The 25,663-nt window shown below is 45.3% G+C and overlaps 1 protein-coding gene across 1 annotated transcript; it reads left to right on the top strand.

Annotated features, from left to right (window-relative positions):
- The first annotated feature begins 9,458 nt into the window (after positions 1 to 9,458).
- On the top strand, positions 9,459 to 10,858 carry LOC123059268 (anthranilate O-methyltransferase 3-like). Its single transcript, XM_044481874.1, has 4 exons — positions 9,459 to 9,533; positions 9,687 to 10,082; positions 10,162 to 10,428; positions 10,517 to 10,858. Exons 1-4 carry the CDS (start codon positions 9,459 to 9,461, stop codon positions 10,856 to 10,858), a joined length of 1,080 nt encoding a protein of 359 aa, XP_044337809.1.
- Positions 10,859 to 25,663: the final 14,805 nt, after the last annotated feature.

Below are 25,663 nucleotides of genomic sequence, written 5' to 3'. Positions count from 1 at the left end.
CCAGGTAACCGGTGTGAGTCACTGCTAGCTTGATTCCTCCAGAATACACAGAATTTGATGAGAACCGCTTGTTGTGGCGTTGTAATGGTTGGTATGGTGACCTTTACCCCTTGATAGGTTGGGCAGGTCTGTTCACTTCACGCGAGGTTTCCTGATTAGGATGTTCAAGCAGGTGCTGGCATAAGTGCGACAAGTGGTACCCAAGCTGAAAGAGATGTCTCCCTATGTTCTTCCGGGCTCATTAATTGGCGTTCTGTTTTCTTTACCTTTTGTCTCTGTGGTGTGATCTGTTATAAGCTTGTTATATAATTTAAAGGTATGGATGATTTTCTACTAATCCTTTTTCTGCCTGCCAGACAGTAAGGCTCAACTATATACTTTGTGTCTCTGTCTAAAGATGAAGCACCGTGGTCCCCTTGCTCTAGTTTTTCTGTTCCCTTTTTCGTTACTGTCGACGGCATGCAGAAGATCAAGAAAACTATTATGTTTGTTACTGTCGTCTGCATAGGGCGGATTGGCAGGCTGCATGGTTTGAAACCCAACTGGCTCCCCAAATGTTGGTACCTAAATTACATAACTGGTTGGGTTGTTTTGATATGACCGGATATTGGCTTGCAAAAGCATTAGTATTTTCCTTTTTTTGCTGCACACCAAATATTGCCCTAAATTTCTTGGGCAACAAATTCAGCCTGAGGTTTCTGTTATGTCTGTTTGGGTAAGATATTTTTTTAAAGGAGGAATACCTCCGGCCTCTGCATCAGTCGATGCATGCAGCCATATTATTAGAAATCGTAACAGAGTCTTAACATCCAAGGAAGCTCAAAATCCGAGCAAAAAAGGAGAAAATAAATATGTAAAGCGCCACATCCGGCAATAAAGCGCCACATCCGTCATGTGTGATGAGACTGAAGCAGTTATAAAATCTGTTTGGGTAAGATGTGGGATGAGACTGAAGCAGTTATAAAATCAATAATACCAGTTGGCACTAATGCGTTTTAGTTAATTCTGCATCGCTGGTCTTCGTGTGGCTGATGCAGGAAAGAAACTCCTTGCCGACATTGAGTGTCAACTATATTAAATGTTTCATATCGTATCCATGTGATGAATAAACAAACTACTAGCAACCAACTAATGCACATGTAAGCACTAGCTCTATATGACCCTTCCAACTAATGCACATGTAAGCACTAGCTCTATATGACCCTTGCTTCAGCGATGGGAGCACCATGAGCACTGTAGCACGCTCAGGAGCACCACACCATGAACAATAATTAACTGGAATAGAACATTTCACTTGAAAGTTGACTATCATGCAATCATTCTATTTAACTTTGTTTTAGCACCAAGAAGACCAGGCCCAAGACAGATGCAGCCCGACGCACAAGCCAGTGTACGAGCAAACCAAGCCAGCTAGTGACACAGAAGGATATGGAACCTCGCCAGGGTTTTGGTTACCGCTCGAAATTTCGAGATTTACCATGGTTACTGCGTATTTCCATGCCCCTTAGTAAATGGGCATTTTAAGCAAAAAAAATCGAATTTTTTGAGTATTTTTAATTTAAACGCCCAGTGTACAGTACAGTACGGCAGCACCTCAATTAGTTCAACACTAGTCATCAACCCGTGCACCCTCATGGGCTAGCTATTTGAACAAATATTAGTAAACTTTATTTTGAAAGAATATTTCTATATAAAAAATGTATGATTGACTGATACTAAGATTCAGAAATAAGCTCTCAAAGTTTACTATCTAAAACACTTAAACACATAGCTTGTTTTATTGCAAATGAATCTCAAAACAGTTGTTTCCTCATTTCACAAACACTTGGAGAAAACCGATCGATAAAAAAAGAACACGTGGAGAATCAAAATCTTAACTTACTTATGACTCTTAACTGATAGCCATAATCTTGTGATGCCAATATAATTTTGAAATCTAAACATTAAAATATGTTTCATTTACCATTCCTTTTATAGCGTTTAAGCATATCCCACGTTGCTGCCATACTTGAACTTATTGTTTGAAATTAGCATATAAAACAATGTTAGCTTGTTTGAAAGCCCACGGTAAAAACGAATAAGAGGTTAAAGTTGGTAGCAAAAACAAAAGAAGTACAGGTTTATGTCTGGAATATCTGATACAAAACTTCAATGGATTTACATGAATGTAATTATCGGATGTTGACATCTTATCATTTCAGGTACCTAGCTATCTAAAGATTTTTCCTCCACTCCACGCATCCGAGCGGCATTACTTTCATCCTTGTATAATATACATATAGATTAAACATGTTTGCAGTTGAATTGGGGATATTGGGGGTGTCAAATTTGATAGATTGAGATAGCAATTCAGAACAAATATTGTTCGCGGGAGTCATGGGATGCATGCTTCACAGAATCCGATACAAAACTGATACTCCCTCCGTCCGGAAATACTTGTCGAAGAAATGCATAAAAATGGATGTATCTAGAACTAAAATACATCTAGATACATCCATTCCTCCGACGAGTATTTCCGGACGGAGGGAGTATTAGGTAAGACAGTGTGATCAGTTAAGAAAAAAAATTCTCAACGACATCTACATACGAACTACAATTTAGCAGTACTTTGAGTAATAATAAAGTTCGAACGTATGAAAAGTAGCTGTGTAAAGCTAACTGTTACGACCTGGCTTGTGATTTTAACACCAAGCTATAACATTTAGAAGCAGACGTGATTACAGAGTATCAACATGCACCTCCTTTCTGAAATAAAACTTACTGCCGAAATAAGTTGTATCAAACTGGCTGCTATTCTATTTTTTTTCACACAATCAGTAATCATGATTCTTTGCAAGAAATGATGGGCATTTCCCAACCAATTAATTCAACAATAGTTACATTATATGGAGAAAAGAAAAGGCTAGTTAGTACACCATGGCTAAGAATAACATATTTGGACTGACATTTTGTTCGGTTGTAGCCACAAAACATGCAGGATAGGATATTTAAGAACTAAAGCTGAGATTGAAGCCTTGAACAGGTAAAGATTGGAATGTTCAGAAAAAATAATTCTTACAAACAATACAGATTAATGATGCACTAAGCAAGCTCTCTCCCAATGAACAACAATATACCTCATTAGAAAACTGGTGAATTTTAATGTCAACAGTACGTGGACAATTGAATAGATGCAGAACACTGTGAGCTCAGCTGGTCAGATACTATTCTAAATCATGACACCCTACTCAACAAAATGGCAAATGAGATGTGTAAAAAATAATGGCAAATGAGGCACCTCCAAGCTTGGTCCATGGTTGTTCTCGTGTGATTTCATCAGACATATGCCATTGTCACATGCTACTGATGGGATAATTTGAGGAAGAGACGTGGTGCTTGTCTTGCACTGGCATGATGCCGATAGCCTTAAAAGTATCAACAGGTTTGAATATATCAGCTTACTACAGATAAATTCTTGCATATATACATAAGAAACTGGAACAAAGAGCGTCACCTCCAGTCCTGGACTTCAAATGGTTTTCATATAGATTTTGCACCAACTCCCCAAGAGAAGAACAATGTAGCATCTCAAATTCGAAGTTATGTATACAGATCAGAATCATTCCCAAATGTGCTTCTTATTTGTTAACATAAATCTTGAATTAACTAAAGCTTTAGGAAATAAGGAACTATTTCAGTACAATTTTAGGAAATACATGCAGAGTAGTAGATTACAACATACACTTGCCATGAATCTCTCTTACTTGATGATATTCTTCACAGAGATTGCATTATTATAGTACTATGTGCTCCAAGTACAGAAACTTCATGGACACTGTGCATTGATTTTCAATCCACAAAATCTCTTTCATTTCCATGTAGTTTCCTGATCCAAAATGGCTTTGATCACCGATGAGGATGATATTTGATGAACTAAGTAGAGAACTCTTAGAAAACTCTTGTGTGGTACTGAGGATACCGAGACAAAACAATAAGAACTTAGGAGAAAACTCTGAGTCAACCCTTGTGTGGTAGAGAGGATACCTAGACAAAATAAAAAAGTGTAAGAAGAAATCTTACGATCAGCTAATACAATATTAAGAATAGAACTAAAAGTGACACAACCACTTAAGACTGGTTGCTATGAAAACAATGAAAAACAATGCAGCTATACGGCGGGTGAGCTTGGATCATAAACAAACATGGAGTAGAAGATCTTCTCTTTTTTTTAGAAAAGGAAGAATCACCCCCGGCCTCTGCATCTGGGAGATGCATGCGGCCATATTATTTATTATTCACAAAGATCTTACAAAGAAATACAACAGTAAGCCCGAAGCCACCATCTAGACAACACTTGTTGCTACTCCTATCCTCTTGATGAAGGTGTGCCGAATGTCCGGGCCAAATACCAAACAGACATCGCACAAAATCCTAACAACTAACGCCGGATGCCCCATCCAAAGCCACATAGGCGGGACTGGGTAACACTCCGGTCCGATGCACTCTCAGTGAGTACCACACGCACACGCTGCAAAGGGCCGTCACCTTCGTCTTCCCTCGATCCATCCTCAAAGCATGTACTGACGTATCGACCTTGTCAGGCCTCTCTGCCATCGACGCCACCACGACGCCAGACAACGTCGACCTCCTGCGCGTGTCCATCGCCACACATCTGACGCCAAGCCTCCACTGCTCCATGCCACCAAGAATCGCCGCCATAAGTAGAAGATCTATCGAAAAGACAATCTATTCATCTCTGTAGAGGCTGATGGCATAGTTTAAAAAGCCATCCAACAAAAGCTATATATATCATGCTGAGATTATAAAAATAGAGGTGTCGGTGTGTTAGTATCCTATAATGATTACACACATTGGCATGCCTTAATCAAGGGGATACAAGTAGCAACGGTGTTGCGAAGATCGTGACTTCAGGCTTATTGATGTATCACCTTGTATGGTCTTTGTGAATAATTAATAATATGGTTGCATGCATCGTCCAGATGCAGAGGCCGGGGGTAATATCCTCCTTTTCTAAAAAAAATAAAAAAAATGATTACACGTGGAAGGTTGCGAGTTGCACATATATTGCCTACTGGGTGAATCCGAGAAATCAGTGTTTAGCCCAAGAGCATACCCGGGGCTGTCTAAGACGGCTGTGTCCACTGTATTACCTGGACCGCTGATGACCATCGCGCTGCTGCAATAACCAAAATTGCAGCCTCTCAAACCTGAGCCGGAGGTGACGCTCCTGGTGGAGCAGCGCCATGGAAAGCATACTACGGTGCTGGTGGGATGACCAAAACTGTATCTTCTTGATTTTGAGGTTGGATGTGACACTCCAGGCAGAGTAGGACTTGGAAGGTCGGGGGACGGGATGATTTGAGGGAATGAGAATTCTGTACGTGGTTTCTAGGAGGGATGATTTTTTTCTTCTGCTAGTCATTACCTACGTGTAGGTTGGGTCAGATTGTGTATTTTTTCCAGCAAGATTAATGCAACACAAATCGTAAGGTCAAGATAAATCAATTATATAGAATCGATGGTTGAAATATTCTTAATGATGTGGATTAATATGGGAGTTTGTATGGTGCCTCCAATTAGTAAATAGAAGATAGAAGATAGAAGATAGATGATAGAAGATAGTTAGTTGGTTCAAGTTCTCCTTCTTGCAGTTTTGAAAGTTAGTTGGTTCAAGTTCTCCTTCTTGCACTCTTTTTTGAACTAATATAAGTTCAAGGGGCTATCTATATCAACTTGAAAAAAATTGAATTCAAATTCAAATTATAAATTTCGTTCAAAATTTCATGGTAACCATGTTTACCAGTCCCCCTCGGTAAAAGTGGCCTATTCGGTAACCAAAACAGTGAACCTTGCCACCAAATCCGTTATTTGTGCATTGCAAACAAATGAGTTGTCCTCGCTGGATAAGAACCGATAAGGTCCTAGTATTATGTTCTTTCGAAGAAGAATCGTCGGCTATTGGCAAGAAGTAACAGCTTGTCAAAAGTTGATCTATAATTGCTCATATTGTTTAAGAAAACTTTGGCACTAGCTAGACTATAAAATACTATTGTTTAAAATTATTTTGTCGCTGGACCCGTCGTTGTCCATGGCTCCGTCCACCATGAAGGCGGAGCCAATCGCCTCGGACGACGAGGACCAGATGGCGCCACAGTTCACTGCTCGGTCTGACAACGAGTTCACGCAACATAGGGAGGAGGTGCTGCGTTCCGCGTCCCCAATATGACACCCAGTGAAGCCCGGTCCTCGATGCGGAGGCCAACTCTCTCGCCTCCACTACGGACTATGCTTTCGTGCCTTAAGGCATTTGTCTTTGTGTCTATAATATATGGGCCCAACATATAACTAGTTCACATGTCAATGACCCAAAGACAGGTGCTGACCCATATGTTAGTGACCTAAAGACAGGTGCTTTTAAGGCACCAAAGCTGTGTCCCTCCATTACTATATACCTCAAAAGGTGTCGGTGTTGACGTTGTGTTTTCGTCCAAATGCAAAGCTGGGAGCAGCATGGGGCTGTTAAATTCACTGTTCTGACCCTTTGATCAAACTTTAGCACGATTTGACCCGTCCTAAAATCTTTCTCGGATTTGTTCCTTTTTTCTATTGCCGTCGTTCATACTGGTAGGTTTTTGCTACCTACCGCCAAGGTCAATGTCCAAACGGCGCTGGTTGAGTGTGCGAAGCCTACCGCAGCGTTCACCAAGACTCAGGTGGCACTTGCTTGGGTACTCAGAGCATCTCCAACAGTCGTGTTAAAAGACGCGCGCGGGGCGTTATCGTGCACTTCATCGGAGGCGGGAAACTAGCATGCGGGAAAAGGCAGCAGCTCGCACGCTAGATTTGGCGGACCACGTCTGGCGCGCCTATAAAATTGCAGCGTCCTCTGCCACTCTATCGTCGCTCCCTCTACCGCTTTCTCTCCTCACCGCTGACATGCCACCATGCCACCTCGGCGTCGGGGAGCTTTGGGCTACCACGGCATCCGCATGCGTCCGTCCGGCACCTACTCCATCGAGATTCGGCCGGGCGACGTGCACCTCGGCCTCGGAACCTTCGACACCGTCTAGGAGGGCGCCCGTGCGTACGATGCTGCGGCGTGGCGCCTCCGGCGGTCCCATTGGGAAAGGAACTTCACGGACGTGGCGACGCGGGAGCGGGCACAGGAGTTGGCGCCTCCCCCGCGGCTTATCACCGACGAGGACCGTCGCGAGAACCGGAAGTGGGAGCGCCGTCTCAGTCTGGCCGAGATGGATGAGGAAGCCATGGCACTGTGGTGCTAACGCTTCCCGCAAGACATCATCAATGAGGAACAGTGCTTCGCCGAGAGGAGGACGGAGAGGGACGAGAGGAGGGAGGAGCGAGCCTCCTATCGCGAGGACAAGTGAACGCGGAAGGCGGTCGCTAAATTCAACATCGCGCTAGGAGATGCGTCGTCCTGGGACTCCAACGACGAGCGGTTCCTTGACGCCTACCATCAGACGTTGGAGGAGGACATCACCGAGGCAGAGTTCGAGTCGGAGAATGACGTGTAGTAGTAGTTTTTCGTTTTATCTATCTATCGCAGGAGAAGATTATGAACTATCTATGCACTATTTTGTATCGTAGAAGTAGGCTATGTGACGAACTATCTCACATCTATACTACCGAAACCAAATGTGTATCGAATCGTAGTTCACATAATAGGCGTCAAGAAAAAAAAGATGAAATATAGCGCGCCTGCTGGAACCAGCGCACCGCCGCGCGCAAAAGCTGGCTCATATGACGATGTATTCTGATATTTAGCGCGTCGCGCATTGGACGGCTGTTGGAGATGCTATCATGGAGGTCTATGTGCTTGATTTGTCCAAAACCACCGTCAAGTCGGACGCCCGCCGCTAGCATCAACTCAACTTGCTTATTTTGTTCGAATCTTGCGCGGACATCGGATGGCCCCTCTCTGCCCGGCCGGCTGTCCGTGGATATTCGTGGGCGAAAATTTGGTGATCCGGTTTGGAGACGCCCTAGTCCACGTATTGAAACACTACTATGTTGCACCCGGACTGGAACACGTGCGTATACGTACGTATGTGACCTCGATCTGTCTTGGTATAGATCTGAAGCGGGGAGTGACCGTTCGAAGCAGCCGGACTGGAACATTGTCAGCTACTCCCTCGATTCCATATTACTTGTCGCTGATTTAGTATAAAGTTATACTAAATGAGCGACGAGTAATATGAAACGAAGGAAGTACCATGCAGTCAATAGTACCACAGCCTACAACTCACGTGTTCTTTGGTCGTAGCAGCGTGCGGCATAATATTCCGGTTGCTTATATCCAGAGAGACTTTGGAGCACAGCAGTACACGCACGCACGTGTTCATATAACAGTCTTACTGAGCAAAAGTCGTATGCCTGCATTGACCGAAAACAGTGGAAGACACGAGATTGCAGAACCACAATAATTAACGAGAGTCAAAATGCGTGAAAAAACAAGGGTGAAACGTACACTGGAAGTTCAGATTCAGGTTCAGCTGCAAAATTTATAATAAAAAACTGAACGATAAATCAAAATATTTGACAACACAAATAAATGGCCAAGAACCTGGAAATTTGAATTTTTTTTACTGTTTATTTAGTTTCGTAGTTTTTTCTCACTGTTTATTTACTGCTGTGTATAAAAAAAATATAGACCGAGGAAAATGATTCCATTGATTCATACGCGCATTCTTGCATGAATGTCACTTAATCCCTCTGTTCGCAAATATATGCGTATAAAATAAGTCAAAAGGTCAACAAAATACATGTTTGACCAAATATATAGTACTCCCTTCATTTCAAAATATAGTGCATCCGCGCTTCCCGAGGTCCAACTTTGACCATAAATTTAACCAATGAGACCAACTGCGGCAGGAGAAAAAAACTATATAATTAAAAACTTCTTTCGAATACGAATTCACTGATATAATTTTTGCTCCCGCCGCAATCGGTCTTGGTAGTTAAATTTACGGTCAAAGTTGAAGCACGTGGATAGAGGAAGCACTACATTGTGGAATGGAGGGAGTAGGAAATATCAATAATTATAATATATAAAAAATAAGTTTTGAAAATATAACTAATGATGGATATATTGATATTGTGTATATTTATATTTTTGTATCTATGTTCGGCCAAACTAGAAAGGTATTGACTTTTTGACACAATTTATATGTCATCTATTTCGGGATACAGTACCGAGATGCAACGCGAGCCAACGCTGCAGCAGACTTTTCAAAAAAAAAAAAAAAACTGAAGCAGCTTTCAATGTAGGAAAAGTAGCCAGCGTGGGCTAAACGTTGCTAGAAATCATGGAATCCTGATCATAGACATAGATATATATATGCGAGCCAGGCCTCTCCGGCTAGCTACTATAATCTGGTTCCTTCACATAGCTTTAATCTGGAGGTGACTGACGTTAGTCCTGCTCCAAGAAGCTGGCGATGGCGTCCATGTTGACGGTGCATATGAATCAAGGACAAGGGGAAACAAGCTATGCTCGCAACTCCTTTGTTCAGGTATGTATATTTTTCCCTCCAGATTAAGTCACTATGATGTTGACACCTGGCTTCCATCGACAATTCCATCAGGAATTTCTTCACACACGCTTGGGAGCCACACTACTCATTATAATGTGCACATTTTCTGAAGAACTGCACCTTGATTTACAGAATGGTGAGCAGAAGAGGATGAAGCCACTGATAGAAGCGGCCATCGTTGATTTATGCCCCGGCACTAGCACCTTGTTGCCCACAAAGATGGTGATTGTCGACCTGGGCTGCTCCTCTGGTCCAAACGCGATAGCTCTAGTGTCGATTGCCGTTGAGGCCATCCACAATCACTGCCACCAGTTCCTACAGCCACCTCCTGAAGTGTCTGTGCTTCTCAACGACCTGCCTGACAACGACTTCAATATGGTGGTGAAGAACCTGGTCATGCTACGTCAAAGCAGCAACGACACCATTGTCATGGCCGGTGTCTTACCGGGGTCGTTTTACGAGAGGCTCTTCACTAGTGGTTCCTTGCATCTTGTCTTCTCGTCCAACAGCTTGCATTGGCTCTCAAAGGTGTGCGTTTAAAACTGCTCGTTGGATTGATCCATTGCTTTTCTGTTGATTTTGTATAAGCAAAACCTTATCTCCGCAGGCTCCTGAAGATCTAACAAAGAACCAGATCCCGGCATATGACATTGATGAGCATACCAGACTTGAAAGGCGCCCTATGGTCCTGCAGGCTTATGCACAGCAGTTCAGGAAAGATTTTACACGTTTCCTCGAGCTGAGGGCCAAAGAAATGATCCCAGGAGGCCGGATGGTTGTTTCCCTTGTAGGGAGGGATTCTGATGTAATCACCCCCGAATTCTCTCACCTCTGCGAATTCGTAGCTCAGATTCTAAGCGTCATGGTCTCAGAGGTACAATATTTTCTAGCATCGCATTTTCATAATTTAGTAACAAACGCTGAGTATTTGACCTCCAGATCTTTTGGTATGCTTTTGACAGGGTGTAATCGACAAAGCAAAGTTTGACTCTTTCTATTTGCCTGTGTATGAACCTTCCAACAAAGAGCTGAGGGAGATCATCCAAGATGAAGGCTCGTTTTCAATCACTGAGATGCAGGCGAACAATCCTTTTGTCGGTCTGGACAGCGCACTTATGGTCCCAAGCAGGTTTGCTAGTGTGACCAGAGCCATATTTGAGCCCATAATAGTCCTTCATTTTGGAGAAGTCATGGATGAATTCGTGAGGACCTTGGAGCGACGCTGGAGCTTGGAAGGCAGCTTGCAACTCGAACATGCCAAAAGCCCACGACCGATGCTGGCGGTATCCCTCAAGAAGGCATGACCAGGCACACCGGCGGTTACTCTAGTTTGTGGCGGTGCCATGAAGATAGAGAGTTCGGTGTCCTCACAGATTTGATATTTCGGATCTGATGAGTTTATGTTATTGTGTCACATGTTGCTTTTGTTGGTTTGATCTGTGTGTAGTTGGAATCTTTCCACGACATTTTGGTGATGTTTTTGTGATTCAACGACCTGCACTTCTAGGGAATCATCCCGGGCCCAAGCACACTCATCGCTCGCGACTTCCCATCTTTTTGGATGGCTGGCTCAAGGGCCTTTCAGACACCCTTATTGGTATTTGAGTCTGTGCATGTGAACGAGTAGCAGTAGCGTTGCTCCAATCTAATTGCAGTCTCTTTACTGAAGTCAAGGCGGCATTTTATCTTGCAAAGATTGATACCACGGAGAAAATGTCTTCAAAATATTTTATTGTAATTCTTAGTCGTGAGAGCTACTTTGTAATTCTTGAATCTCAGATCCAAAGCAATGTAGTACCTGTAATGGTTTTGAGAATGAATAAAGTTACATGTGTTTTTATCAAAAAAAGAAGTTAACCGATGTTTCTCCCTGCTTGCTTGATTTCTTCAAGATACACTGCATCTGATGAGAACCTCCAGTTGCCTTGTCTGTGGCATCCTAATGGTTGGTATGTTAATCTTATAACGCCTTAACAGGTTTCAAAGTAGGTGTGACGCATGCACAAGTGCAACAAGTGGCGTGCAATTAAGTTGGAAGAGGCCTCGAGGTAACTTTCAGGCCAGTCTTTGATGTGGCAGCGTCTCCATGGGTCCTTCAGGCCAAGCGCATCAACGGGGATTCTGCTTCTAGCTTTGTTTCATATCTGTTGTCTGTAGCTTGGCGACTGGAGGCATGAACGGTTTTCTAGTGCTATTGCCACTATTTTTGTTCTGCATGCCTGATAACGCGCCTCAACTATGTGCTTCATTTTTTTCTATTTAAAGATGAAGTATGTGGGGTGTTCCCTTGTTCTAGCTTTTTCGGCCCTTTTAATCACTGTTGAGTGTTGATGGTGTGTGACACGTGGCAGCACACCACGGATTAACAGGCAACCAGCTGGTTTGATATTGTAATGCCAAATGTTTGGGCAAACCTACTGGTTGGCTGCTAAATATGGCAACCTTAAAAAAAGTTCTCCATTCTTTTTGGTAATTTTCAGTATTGCCGAATATTGGCTTGTGTAAAAACATTAGCTAACAATTTTTTGGCTGCAAGTCCAGCACTGCCCTAGATCTGCCGGGGATGTCTCGTGGCAGCCTTTTTATTGCCATTAAAGTCAATGTGGAGGACATGCTACGTCTAACATCTTCAGACTTAAGACTGCATTTGGTATCGTGCCATGGGTTATGATAATCTTTCTCCTTTGTAATTCGTCATTTGGACTTAAGACTTCTTTCGGCACCGTGTTGTGGATTATGATAATCCTATTATTATTTTCGAATTTGTCTTTCCACCAACCAATATTTTCTAGTTCCTTAGCAGAACATTTCTCAGCAACCACAATACAAATCTTAGGTCTGGTTCGCAAGGAGTTCCTCCTTCCCGTCAAAAGAAAAGGAGTGCTTGCTCTCTTGCAACCATGGTCAATAAATCGGGTCTAAAAGGCGCAAGGGTGTGGCCTTGTGAAAACAAATGAACACAAAAATTATGCGAGCACACAGCTGCTTATACATTCATCTACCACTACTTACATTACTTCTGTTTGTGCAAATTATCACTGCAAATGATACACGGAGGTCAATTCTGTTTACCGAAAAAGGGTTTCCCCCCCGCTTTGTATTACAAAGCCACAACATCGATACAACCAACGATAGCTGCTGGGGCGGAAGCAGTACACGCACGCCCAAAAGAAAAGAAAGAGAAAACACAAAAGGAAAAGAAATGCCAACAACGGCGGATCAACGAAAACGAAGCTGACTCGCAACCGCTGTGCCCGCCGGAGAATTCCACCACACTCCTAGCACCACGAAACGCCGCATACCAAGTAACACCTTTAAGAAGGAACGCGACGACAACGACGCTGCTACCGGACATGCCCTAGGGTTTCCCCCGGTACGCGAAGGGCCGTGGGAGGGATGGGGGATATCCGACGCCCTTCAGGAAGGCATGGCGGCGCCCACGGGCGTCACCGCGTCGGTCCCGAACAAGCCGACAAGGATTTCTCCCAACCTCCAATCAACCACGACCCCAGACGATCCATCGCGCTCCACCATACATGCCGTCCACCAATATGCGTCACCACGGACACGCAGTCACCATCGCCGTCTCACCGTGAGAAGCGAAGCGAGACCGGCGGGATCGAGAGGAGCCAGCCGGAAACGAGGAGCAGCAGGGTCAGCGGCCATGTGGGAGGGAACAACCTCCACCACCCTCAGCGGTGACCGACCTGACGTATTTCAGGAGCAAACCAGACACCCCTGCCCGGCCGAGCCCGAAGCGGGCTCGTGAAGCTCCCGCCGCTGCGCTGCAGTACTCGCGCCACCTTCTCCGCCATCCCCAGCCCAAGCCACGCCTCCGTCCGCCGGAGATGACGCCGGAAAGCACACGCCAGGCCCACCCAGACCCAGATGGGGCCCAAAAGGGCCCAGATCTGGGCCGGAAGGGCGCCGCCACCAGCCATCGCGCCGCCCCGCAGCCAAGCAGCCACGCCACCGCCACCTTGCCACTCGGAAGCTGCGCCGCCTGCGAAGACAAGCCGCCACCAGATCTGACGCCGGCCTGGGTGCACTGCGCCAGCGCCATCACCCGAGCTACAACGCCGCGCGGGGAGGAAAAGAACGGGGCCGCCGCCGTCGGCATCACGCGAGCCAGGCCTGGTGGCCTACGCCGGCGGCGGCGGGAGGGGAAAGGAGGAGGGGGGCCACTGGGAGGGGCAGGGAAGGGGAGCCCCCGGTCGCCTCGCTCGGGGAGGCGACGCGGGGGGTACGGGGGTAGTGTTCTGGTTATGAGGATTCACTCAGGGGGTGGTTGGGTCAATTCTGTTTCAAATAACACGCTCGAAAATAACTCTTGAGACATGCTTATCAACCATATGTTGCGGGCAATTAGCAGCGTAGTAGCAAGTTTTAACAACATCCATGAAGGTTTGCTTTGTCTTGCTGTTATTAGTTGTATCATCACACCTCTGGAGATGATATTGGGCAAGTTCTTGCATGTCAGACTCAACTTTTTCATCAATGCGGTATATTATTGCCTGGTTTTTATCAGTGTCCTGTAAATCACATCATTAGTCGAATGGTTATAAACATTTAAGCATGATAATAAAAATATAAGTTGTCATCAACATTTCTCTGGCAAGTTGGGTGACCCATAGGCATTAGGATGAAAAGTATCTGGCGCCGCCAATGCTGATAGCTAGCCGGTGACACATATCACCCAAACTAGGGCTTAAAATACTTGAATCTAGAGAAATACACAAGATATGACCCTAAATAGTCATCATACTACATCGACAAAGAACAAAAGTCTAGTTAGACCAATTAAAACTATCTTGCTCCCTCCTCCCATTCCCTAATCTGAACTTCCAACAAAGAAGGTGGATCACGTCCGTATGGCTTAATATGAAATTACTTTCAGTTTAGAGGAGGATGGGAGATGTTAAGTTGTTAAACTTCTTTATCTATTTCCTACAGAAATTCTCGAATGCTTTCATTTGTATAAATACATAATTTTTATATGGTGGAGGCAATAAAATAAAATTGGAAAGATAAAACTTACCAGACGTAACAAACCACATGGATACGCATTAGAAGTACAAGTTGTGCTTTGTTGTGACTTACTTTGATGTTGACTTATTCTACTATTTGCATGTATGTATGTAATGATTCTCAACTTATATAATTACTAAAAGTGTTCCATATGCACAGGGGGCGTTTCATGGAAATAATATGTGCAGTTTAACAAATTTCCTCTCTTCCTTAAAAGGCATCCATCCTTATAACCACCTTATAGTCATTTATAATCTACGGGTTCATGTTTATAATTCTGTAGCTTCTCAATCTGCCAGGTCAATGTAAGCTAGGGCATCGAAATTATTAATTAAATGATTTGTATGGCAATATGAAGGGCTTGTTTATTACTGAAATTAGCAGAATACATAGATAAGTTATAAGCCAAAACCAGCATTAAACCATGCATTACTGTATAGTTGTAGACCAACATAGGAAGTGTAAAAGAAAGCAAACATGTTATATGTTTGGCATATCAAATGAAAAATTAGATCTATTGTTGATTTTCTTAAGCTTGACATCATAAACAAACAAAATCATATAATTGATTTAGCATGTAGTCAACCAAAATCAAATCTAAAATATATTAACGCTGCATATTTCACATTACGTGAATACTCAAAAAAATTGAACACAAATGATGTCTGTTGATTCAACAAAGTACTAGGAGCAATACTTCATGTCTAACAACACAGAAAAATAAGTTAAGAACAATTGATTGTAATTTTCTATTTTTCTCAAAATCTATCTTGAAAGTTTGATGGTTAAAAAAGCATATCCCTTAAGTTTAAGAGTAGCTTGCAAGGCTTGACATGGAAGGTACATCCATTGCAGGTAACCCAAAAAGTAAAATTTACATCATTTTCTTTAGATAATGGAACCTTTTATAGCCCCCAGCTGCTATGTCCTAAGATGCAAGTACCCAACCATATTACATTTCGGATTCATTTTAGAGGGAAATAATGTAACCATTCTGCTATCACACATGATGTGGCATGAATGTTATTAAATAGTAGGGGTTTACCTGAGAAAGTATCTGCTTATGGTGAAGATTGTGGCACCCTGGCTCAGAGAAACCGGAACGCCTCGTATTCCAGCCCAGAGATCGAGGAGAAGTCTTCTGGAATACAGCACTGCTTAGCATAGAACAAATCAGCTTTTTATTACAATCTATAAGGGTACAAAGGGATTACATCGGCACGGCGACACTACGCCTGCCACGATTGCTCCATGCAAGCAGCAGAACAACACATCGCAGTGGAATAACTCTAGCAGCGGAACAACGACGACGGTGATGAACTCCACTCCGCAGGGACTCTGCCTGGAACGCTTATCCTAGCTCGCAAATAAGGGATCCACGACAAACAAGCAATCAAATCCGGCATGACCTGCAAACTGGCATGACATGCCAGGTTAATACATTGAATGTACTTGCAAGCTCACAACAACCAAACCAATCAAGACATACAACAACATGGCAATTACAGGTTAACAAGGACTATCATGATACTATCAGAATAACATGGCATGAACAACATGATACATGTAGAACAATACGAGCATGGCATGAACATATCAACATGATGACACTATCATGCAACATGATGACGTTATCATGCACCAAGTTAGTCTGTTCGGGTTACCTCGTAACCATCACGGACATCACACGATCATATCAGGATCCAATCAAGCTTGGCTTTGACAATACCGTAGTGATCATTAAATGACCACAAGGAGCTTGATCTTTACCCTTGACCCTCGCATAATACCACAAATATCGATCAACTCGGTATCCTTGATACCACGGTGATCATCTCACGATCACAACCACAAATCTCCATCAACTCGGTATCCTCGATACCACGGTGATCATCTCACGATCACAACCAATCGCTTTCTCATCATCGAACCAGGGTTGTTACTAAGCAAGTTATTATTATCACTGTTGACCCACAGTGTGACCAACTACGAACTGGGCCCTTATCCGCGGGCACAGCTATCGATAGATTTAATATACACTCTGCAGAGGTAGCGCACTTTACCCACACCACAGAACCCATGGCCTTGCACTCCCATTCGGGTGGACCAACGACGTTCTGACAAAACCGTCCTACTGCCATGACACTCTCCCGACCACTACGACTAACTTCCCCCTGGGCTAAGTCATGGGTGGCCCCGTGCCTACCAAAGACACCAACGGCCAACGTCGTGGCAAAAACAATAAATGGTCCCAAACGGGCACATGTGCACATGACCAAACTCGGGCTCACAAGACTTAGGCCGCCCTACCTGGCCAAGGTAGCGCCCGCGCATAACCATCCCTCATTGGAGGCACCAACGAGAGGCACAACAATAGACCCAATTAGGACCCTCCCATAAGGCAAGTGTGGTTGCACTGGTCAGCTTCATATGGTGGCACCATGACTCAGCCAACAGTTGTTCAAGTTCAATTTAATCAGGTTAAACTTGAATGCAATATGCCGAGCCATGATAAAATAACATGATGCAAGTACAATGCATGAGCATGATATCAACATGAGCAAGAGGGTACACTCATAACTATCCACCATATCAACAATGAATCATATCCAACTGAGCATGGCATAATGACGAGCATGAGTATCACCAGTACAACACTACTCATAGTATAACATGACCACTAACATCAACAATAAATATCATGCAATAATACATCAATAACATAATCGAGTAAACACTTAACAAATTAACAACAAAGGAACAATGCATATTAACGGTACTCGGTAACCGACGTTAGTCATGAACCGAAGAACATGACCAACCCAACATGTACTACTATCAAGCATGGCAATATGAAAGTAATACTAACAAGTAGAACATGATAACAGAGTGCAAGAAAACATAGCATGGCGGTAATCACCGATCCATAAGCATAACTGAAATAATGACATCAGTAGCCAAGAAAACATACAGTTATTAAACTTTCAATTTGAAAACCAAAGCTACTGCATGGCTATCATGCAAATGGTGGTTGTGGCTTGCCCGGGGATGAAGAAGGCTCCGGGATGATGTGCGGAAACATCGCAGAAAGATTCGCCGGAAACACTTCCATTTCGAAAGGGGCTGGTTAATGACAAGGGCAATAAGGTCATTTCTAGTATGTCAAAACATAGTGAAAATGATCTGAACAGAACATGCTCGACGAGATGAAGAAATGGGCTTTGGATTCACCTCAAACGGAGTTGTGGTTGAAAAGTTATAGCCCGACGAAGTCCCGGGACCATTCTGTAAAAATAACTCTACAAACAGGCCCCTGGCGGCTGAAAACAGAAAGCACCTTCCTAGGTAATACGCCTTCTGCACAAGAAAACGTACTCTAAGCCAAAGTATAACAGAAGTACGCCATCCAGTGGGGAATACGTATTCCGAGGAATACCCCTTGTTGGTGTCAAAACTGGCGGATCTCGGGTAGGGGGTCCCGAACTGTGCGTCTAGGCCGGATGGTAACAGGAGGCAGGGGACACGATGTTTACCCAGGTTCGGGCCCTCTTGATGGAGGTAAAACCCTACGTCCTGCTTGATTAATATTGATGATATGGGTAGTACAAGAGTAGATCTACCACGAGATCAGAGAGGCTAAACCCTAGAAGCTAGCCTATGGTATGATTGTATGTTGTAGTTATTGTGTCCTACGGACTAAAACCCTCCGGTTTATATAGACACCAGAGAGGGCTAGGGTTAGAAAAGGTTGGTTACAAAGGAGGAGATATCCATATCCGTATCGCCTAGCTTGCCTTCCACGCCAAGTAGAGTCCCATCCGGACACGAGACGAAGTCTTCAATCTTGTATCTTCATAGTCTAACAGTCCGGCCAATGGTTATAGTCCGATTGTCCGGAGACCCCCTAATCCAGGACTCCCTCAGTAGCCCGTGAACCAGGCTTTCAATGACGATGAGTCCGGCATGCAGTGTTGTCTTCGGCATTGCAAGGCGGGTTCCTCCTCCGAATACACCACGGAAGAATTTGAATATAAGGACAGTGTCCGACCCTGCAAAATAAGCTCCACATACCACCGTAGAGAGAATAATACTTCAAAAATCCAATTTGCTAACTTATTTTGGCAACATGACATTACGTCACGGCTCGTTTATTATTCGAACCGTTTCCTTTAACTAGCCCCGCACATGACGCGAGGCAGTTTTTCGACACGTCTTGTCAAAGCAGAGATTGTGTCCCCTTATTACGGGATTCTCATCAATACGGGTTGGGTAACCCAACTGTGTCTAGGACTCCTAGATTATAGGCAAGTCCAAACGGCTACGGAGAGGACGCTTGATATTCACCCTCTTTATAAAGGGACAAGGCTTTTACTTTTTCCCTCCCGTGCTCAATCGAATCCTTCCCCCGCCTCGAGTTCTAACACCCAAAGCCTAGGTCGGGTGCTCCGAACCTTCAATCATGTCCGGATCTAGCCTTCAAGGCCGATGGATGCCCTCATCCGTTACGGAAGAAGACATCAAGAAGTTGAGGGAGGCCAGATACCTGACCGCCGAGGTTTCGCATCGGCTGCCTGCCCGAGGGCAGGTTGTCCTTACTCCTGAACCCAACGAAGACGTTGTGTTCATCTCCCACTTCCTCCGGGGCCTAGGCCTTACTATGGATCCATTCATTAGAGGCTTGATGTTCCATTACTTGCTAGATTTCCACGATCTAGCCCCGGACTCCTTTCTCCACATCTCGACATTTATTGTCGTGTGTGAGGCCTTCCTCCGCGTTACCCCTCACTTCGGCCTGTGGCTCAAGACCTTTGAAGTGAAGCCGAAGATGATCGAGGGGCAACATGCGGCGTGCGGAGGCGCATCAATAAGCAAGATGGCCGGAGCTCCGTGGCCGAAAGGTTCCTTTCCAGAGGTGTCTGGATTATGGCAACAGGAGTGGTTTTACATCACGGCTCCCAGAAGTGCCAAGTGGGCGGCCGCCCCCGCTTTCCGCTCGGGTCCCCCACCACAACTGATGTCATGGATTAGCAGAGGTCTGAGCTGGGGTCCAGCCATGGACGTGCCTATACTGCAAAGCCGCATTCGAGATCTCTTCGAGGGAGATTTTAATTTGGTTGTGGTAATACAAGTTATGCTAGTTCGTCGAGTCCACCCTTGCAAACGCTGGCCCCTTTGCTTGTGGGAGTTTAACCCAGAAGGACCGCAGGCTATTCAGAATTTCCTCGGCCTGACGCGCCAGGAAATGTACAAGTCATTCTTCGGACCTCCAATAGAGTGTCCGGATACTACCGAGGACGTAGGCCTGAGTAGCAACTGCGCCGCCGAACAAGTAAGTAATCCTCTAGCCGAACACACCGTCCCTTATTCATGACGTCATTTCTGAGGGATTGCTCTTTGACCAGGATTGGCTAACAAAGGAGAAGACGATCCGGTGTTCGGCCCCCCTCCCTGAGGGCTTGGAAAATCCGTTGCTGGAAAAGATGCTCGGGTTCACACCTTGCCTGGAGCCCTCGAAGGAGGATATAGGGGGGAATAATATGGGCGGAAGCGGGCCCCCATCGCTGCCAGTTCCAACCGAGGGAATGAGCACCTCCATGAAGGAGGACAACCAAGGAGAAGAATCCGACCTTCTCTCGCTTTGGGGAAGGAAGAGGACGGCCTCTGAAGATCCGGAAACCGAGGCTTCCAAATGGGAGAAGAAATCCCCACTAGAGGGTCCTGCCATGGGGGGTGCTTTTGCCGCATAAAGTCCGCGCGAGGATCAGCCCTCCAACGAGCTGTAAGTAATTTAGAAAGTACTTCAATAGTGAAGACATATTACCTTTCCCCTGAGGAAAATAACCAAAGTGTTTATCTTGCAGTTCGGATCTTAGCCCTTCTCAGCAGAGCTCCTCTTCGGGGGATCTTCTTTCGGAGATGATGGAGAGCGAAACGCCTCCCCCGGACTCCTCCACTCAAGAAGTGGGCGACCTTGAAGTGTCGTCATGGAGGGCCTCTCCGGATTTGGTGAGGCTAGAAGATAATCCTATAGCCACCCAAAGTCCTTAGCGTCCGGCTCTTGAAAAGAGCAAATAAAAGAGTCCGGCACCGTCTGGTATGCGGTCGGACATATTGAGGGAGCTGTTGGGGTGAGCAGCCATCTCAAAGGAACACCGTATGTTAATGGGTACGGTGATGGAAAGAATTTCGTCCGCCGAAAGCAGATTGCATGAAGCTTTTATGAATCTACTGACGGGCTTTGAGGTACGTGAAATGATATACTTTTTGATAGTACCGCACATGTTAAGTGTGCCCTGTGTAGATAGTAGCCCCTGAGACTCTGGTTGTCGTCGAGAACGGCGGCGAACAGAGGATCGTAGTCCCAGGCAATAATCATACCGCTTTAATGTGCAGGTAATGGGAGCTCCAGTGGCTAGCCGGACTCATGAGTTTGCCGAACTAAAGCGGCAACTAGATGCGGCAGACGCCGACGTCGAGCTTGTTAACAGGCGGCTTGATGAGTCACAGGGTAAGTAATGTTTTCCTGGTGAATGTCACATAATAAGAGCAGCATGATGCCAGTATCTTTAATATGTTGTGACTGCAGACGGAGCTGCCACCGTGGAAACCCTTCGGGCGGAACTTGCCCGAGCCAAGGAACAAGCGAGGGTTAGTAATGCGGCTGCTTTGAAGGCAGCCGAAGAGTTAAGAGCTGAGAAGGCCGCCCATTGCGAAAGTAAAGAAAAAATGGCCAAGATGGTTGTGGAATTAAAAGGCACTGCCGACCATTGCCAGTTCCATGAAGAAGAGAACCGAGTGAAGGCAGCAGACCTTGAGAAGGTCATGATGGCGACCAAAGACACTCGCTCCGCTATGAGGGCGAAGAAGGAGGAGCTGTGCGAAGCCGGGGATATTGCGGCTGGGAAGCCCTTTCTGCTGCAGAGGAAGTTCGGAGATCCGCGTTATGCCCCTCTGGATCGGCTGTGGAGTTCGGCAGATGCATATATGGACTTGGCGGCGAGCGCTGCCGATGCGGTCGAATACTTCCGAGATCAGTCAGATCGTGAAGTGGACAAGCTATTCTGGTCGCAGTTTAACGTTCCAGAGTGTCCGCTTCCCCTGACGGATCAGCTAGCCAAATGGGACAAACTTAATAGGTTGTCCGGACTCGCCATGAGGTCCGTTGTGGATCAGCTGTGGCCGGAAAAGCCGAAGCCAAACAGCTATTTCAGCTTAGTGCAACAGTTCCTTGGTGCAGTGCCGCGCATTAATGCTTTGAAGAGGTCGGCGTGCATAGAAGGCTCGCGGATGGCCCTTGCCCGTGTTAAAGCATACTGGGTGGAGATGGATGCTACCACTGTTGCAGCGCAGGGTTCGGCCATAGGCCGAGTGGCTGCCGAGCACTATTTCGAAGAGGTTCTTGAGGGTGCTCGTTTGATAGTCCCAGTGCTCGAAGAATATTATGTTTGAGTGACATGTATTCCCATTGTAAACACAACGTTCTTATGAAATTTATTAAGGTTGTGTTTATACTTTTTCCTGAAAGTAATATGGTGCCTCCTGTGCGGCCGTTTATGCATACATGCGTATAACCTGAAAGATTGCAGTCGTCGGCTTCAGCCCCCACTTATATAATGTGGAGGTGTTCGCAGAAGACGCGTGTTCACACTTAACCCAACGTCTTGGTCCTATTAAGGAGGTGATAGCGCAGCGAATGAGGCAACCGGACTATAGTGCTTTAACACATTCACTTAGCCATAGGAATTTGATGGTGGGGCTACTATATAGCCCCTGTTGGCTCCACACTCTCCCGAACTCGGGGTGCGTACATGCCTGGATGGGAAATGGCCCTTCATTAAGGCGGAGAAATTCTATCATTCCGATAGGTCATCCAGTGGTTGACCAGTCTCACGCTATATCATGACAGTCAGTTTTCGGCTTTCTCTACTGAGGTGCTCGTCCGGATGACCCGGGGCACAATCGCAGTAGTTCTCCTAGTGCTACCTTACACTAGTAGAAAACAGGGCTTTGGTCCAGGCCGGGTCAGCCCATTAGACCCGGTTCAGTCTAGAACCGGGACCAATGTGGGCATTGGTCCCGGTTCGTGAGCCCAGGGGGCCGGCCGGGCCACGTGGGCCATTGGTCCCGGTTCATCTGGACCTTTTGGTCCCGGTTGGTGGGATGAACTGGGACCAATGAGCCTCACTCCTGGCCCACCACCATTGGTCCCGGTTGGTGGCTTGAACCGGGACCAAAGGCTCCCCTTTAGTCCCGGCTCATGTCACCAACCGGGACCAATGAGGTGCCTATATATACCCAGCGCTCACGAGCAGAGCACCCCAGTGCTCTGTTTTTCTCTGGCCGAGGGGGAGAGGGCTTGGTAGTGCTCTAGCTCACCTCCTATGCACACAAGGTGTTCGATGGAATGCCCGAGCCACACTACTTAAGCTTTCTCCTCTCCAAGCTCGACCTCCAAGCTCCATTTTCCATAATATTTGTCTAGGTTTAGCGGTCCGTCACGCCCCGTCCCCGTCTTCACCGCCGTCGATCACCCGCGCCGAGCTCATCGCCGGCACCACCGTGGTGAGCCTTTTGTTCTTATCTTCTTTCTGAAAGGAAAAATATTCTTACTTGTATGTTTACATAGATACTTGTATTATTTTCTTACTTTTATTATTGCATCTTATATAGTGCGATGGTTTTGGTATCCACCCCCGTCGGCCCTTGTCCTGTCTATGATTCGGATGTGGTATATATATTATCTTTATAACTATTGGTTCATTTATTATTTATGAAAATTATACCGACCAACGTGACATAGATTTTATTTATGTAGGATGTATGTGAATCGGAAATGCCAACCAACCCTATTGTCGAGAGGTTAAATTTAGTTGAAGAAGAAAACAATTTGTTGAAGGAAAAAATAAAAAAAATTGAGGAGGAGAAGATGATATTGGAATTGCATGTTGTGGATGTCATCGATGATCACAAGATCAAGATGGATGCAATGCGCTTGAAGATTAGAAAGATTAGAAAATATGCCATTCATACCGAGGCTTGGTATCATTATGCCATTGGATCAATTGTTACCTTGGTTGCGATTATGATCGCATTTGTTTTCGCATTGAAATGTTTTACATAGTTTCAATGTATGGTTTAATTAATTAGATGCTCTGGAGAGCTATATGTTGTTAGATGAGAACTATGTATGCACTTTGGTTTTAATGTGATGATGAACTTCTTTTAATTTGGACACTTAATTATATATAATGCACGCAGATGAACCGGCAATGGATGTACGGTGACAGACACACCCGCGAGTACATTAAGGGCGTGCATGAGTTTCTCGATGCGGCTGAGGCAAACAAGCAGAATGGTTTTATGTGTTGTCCATGCACTGAATGTGGGAATACGAGGTCTTACTCTAACCGGAAAATCCTTCACTCCCACCTGCTTTACAAGGGTTTCATGCCACACTATAATGTTTGGATGAGGCACGGAGAAATAGGGGTTATGATGGAAGACGACGAAAAAGAAGAGTACAATGACAACTATGTGCCCCCTAAATACGGTGATGTTGCAACGGGGGGGAGCTGGTGAAGATCAAGAGGAACTAGACGATGTGCCCAATGATGCTGCAACAGGTGAAGCTGTTGAAGATCAAGAGGAACCAGATGATGTGCCCGATGATGATGATCTCCGCCGGGTCATTGTTGATGCAAGGACGCAATGCGAAAGTCAAAAAGAGAAGCTGAAGTTCGATCGCATGTTAGAGGATCACAAAAAAGGGTTATACTCCAATTGCGAAGATGGCAACACAAAGCTCGGTACCGTACTGGAATTGCTGCAGTGGAAGGCAGAGAATGCTGTGGCTGACAAAGGATTTGAGAAGCTACTGAAAATATTGAAGAAGAAGCTTCCAAAGGATAACGAATTGCCCGACAGTACATATGCAGCAAAGAAGGTCGTATGCCCTCCAGGATTGGAGGTGGAGAAGATACATGCATGCCCTAATGACTGCATCCTCTACCGCGGTGCATACAAGGATCTGAATGCATGCCCGGTATGCGGTGCATTGCGGTATAAGATCAGACGAGATAACCCTGGTGATGTTGACGGTGAGCCCCTCAGGAAGAGGGTTCCTGCGAAGGTGATGTGGTATGCTCCTATAATACCACAGTTGAAACGTCTGTTCAGAAACGAAGAGCATGCCAAGTTGATGCGATGGCACAGTGAGAACCGAAAGAAAGATGGGAAGTTGAGAGCACCCGCTGACGGGTCGCAGTGGAGAAAAATCGAGAGAAAGTACTGGGATGAGTTTGCAAAGGACCCAAGGAATGTATGGTTTGCTTTAAGCACGGATGGCATTAATCCTTTCGAGGAGCAGAGCAGCAATCACAGCACCTGGCCCGTGACTCTATGTATGTATAACCTTCCTCCTTGGATGTGCATGAAGCAGAAGTTCATTATGATGCCAGTTCTCATCCAAGGCCCTAAGCAACCCAGCGATGAAATTGATGTGTACCTAAGGCCATTAGTTGAAGAACTTTTACAGCTGTGGAATGGAAATGGTGTACGTACGTGGGATGAGCACAGACAGGAGGAATTTAACCTTAAGGCGTTGCTGTTCGTGACCATCAACGATTGGCCCGCTCTCAGTAACCTTTTAGGACAAACAAACAAAGGATACCACGCATGCACGCACTGTTTAGATGACACTGAAAGTATATACCTGGACAAATGCAGGAATAATATGTACCTGGGCCATCGTCGATTTCTTCCAACCAACAATCAATGTCGAAAGAAAGGCAAGCATTTCAAAGGCGAGGTAGATCACCGAAAGAAGCCCGCCATGCGCACCGGTGATCACGTGCTTGCTATGGTCAATGATTTACACTACGTAATCTTTGGAAAGGGTCCCGGTGGACTAGCTGTTCCGAATGACATTGAGGGACACGCACCCATGTGGAAGAAAAAACCTATATTTTGGGACCTACCCTACTGGAAAGACCTAGAGGTCCGCTCCTCAATCGACGTGATGCACGTGACGAAGAACCTTTGCGTGAACCTGCTAGGCTTCTTGGGCGTGTATGGGAAGACAA

This window comes from Triticum aestivum, chromosome 3A, assembly GCF_018294505.1.
Source record: "Triticum aestivum cultivar Chinese Spring chromosome 3A, IWGSC CS RefSeq v2.1, whole genome shotgun sequence".
NCBI classification, from domain to species: domain Eukaryota; kingdom Viridiplantae; phylum Streptophyta; class Magnoliopsida; order Poales; family Poaceae; genus Triticum; species Triticum aestivum.
The sequence above is the reverse complement of the archived record's forward strand: the minus strand, read 5'-3'. Positions and strand labels throughout refer to the sequence as shown.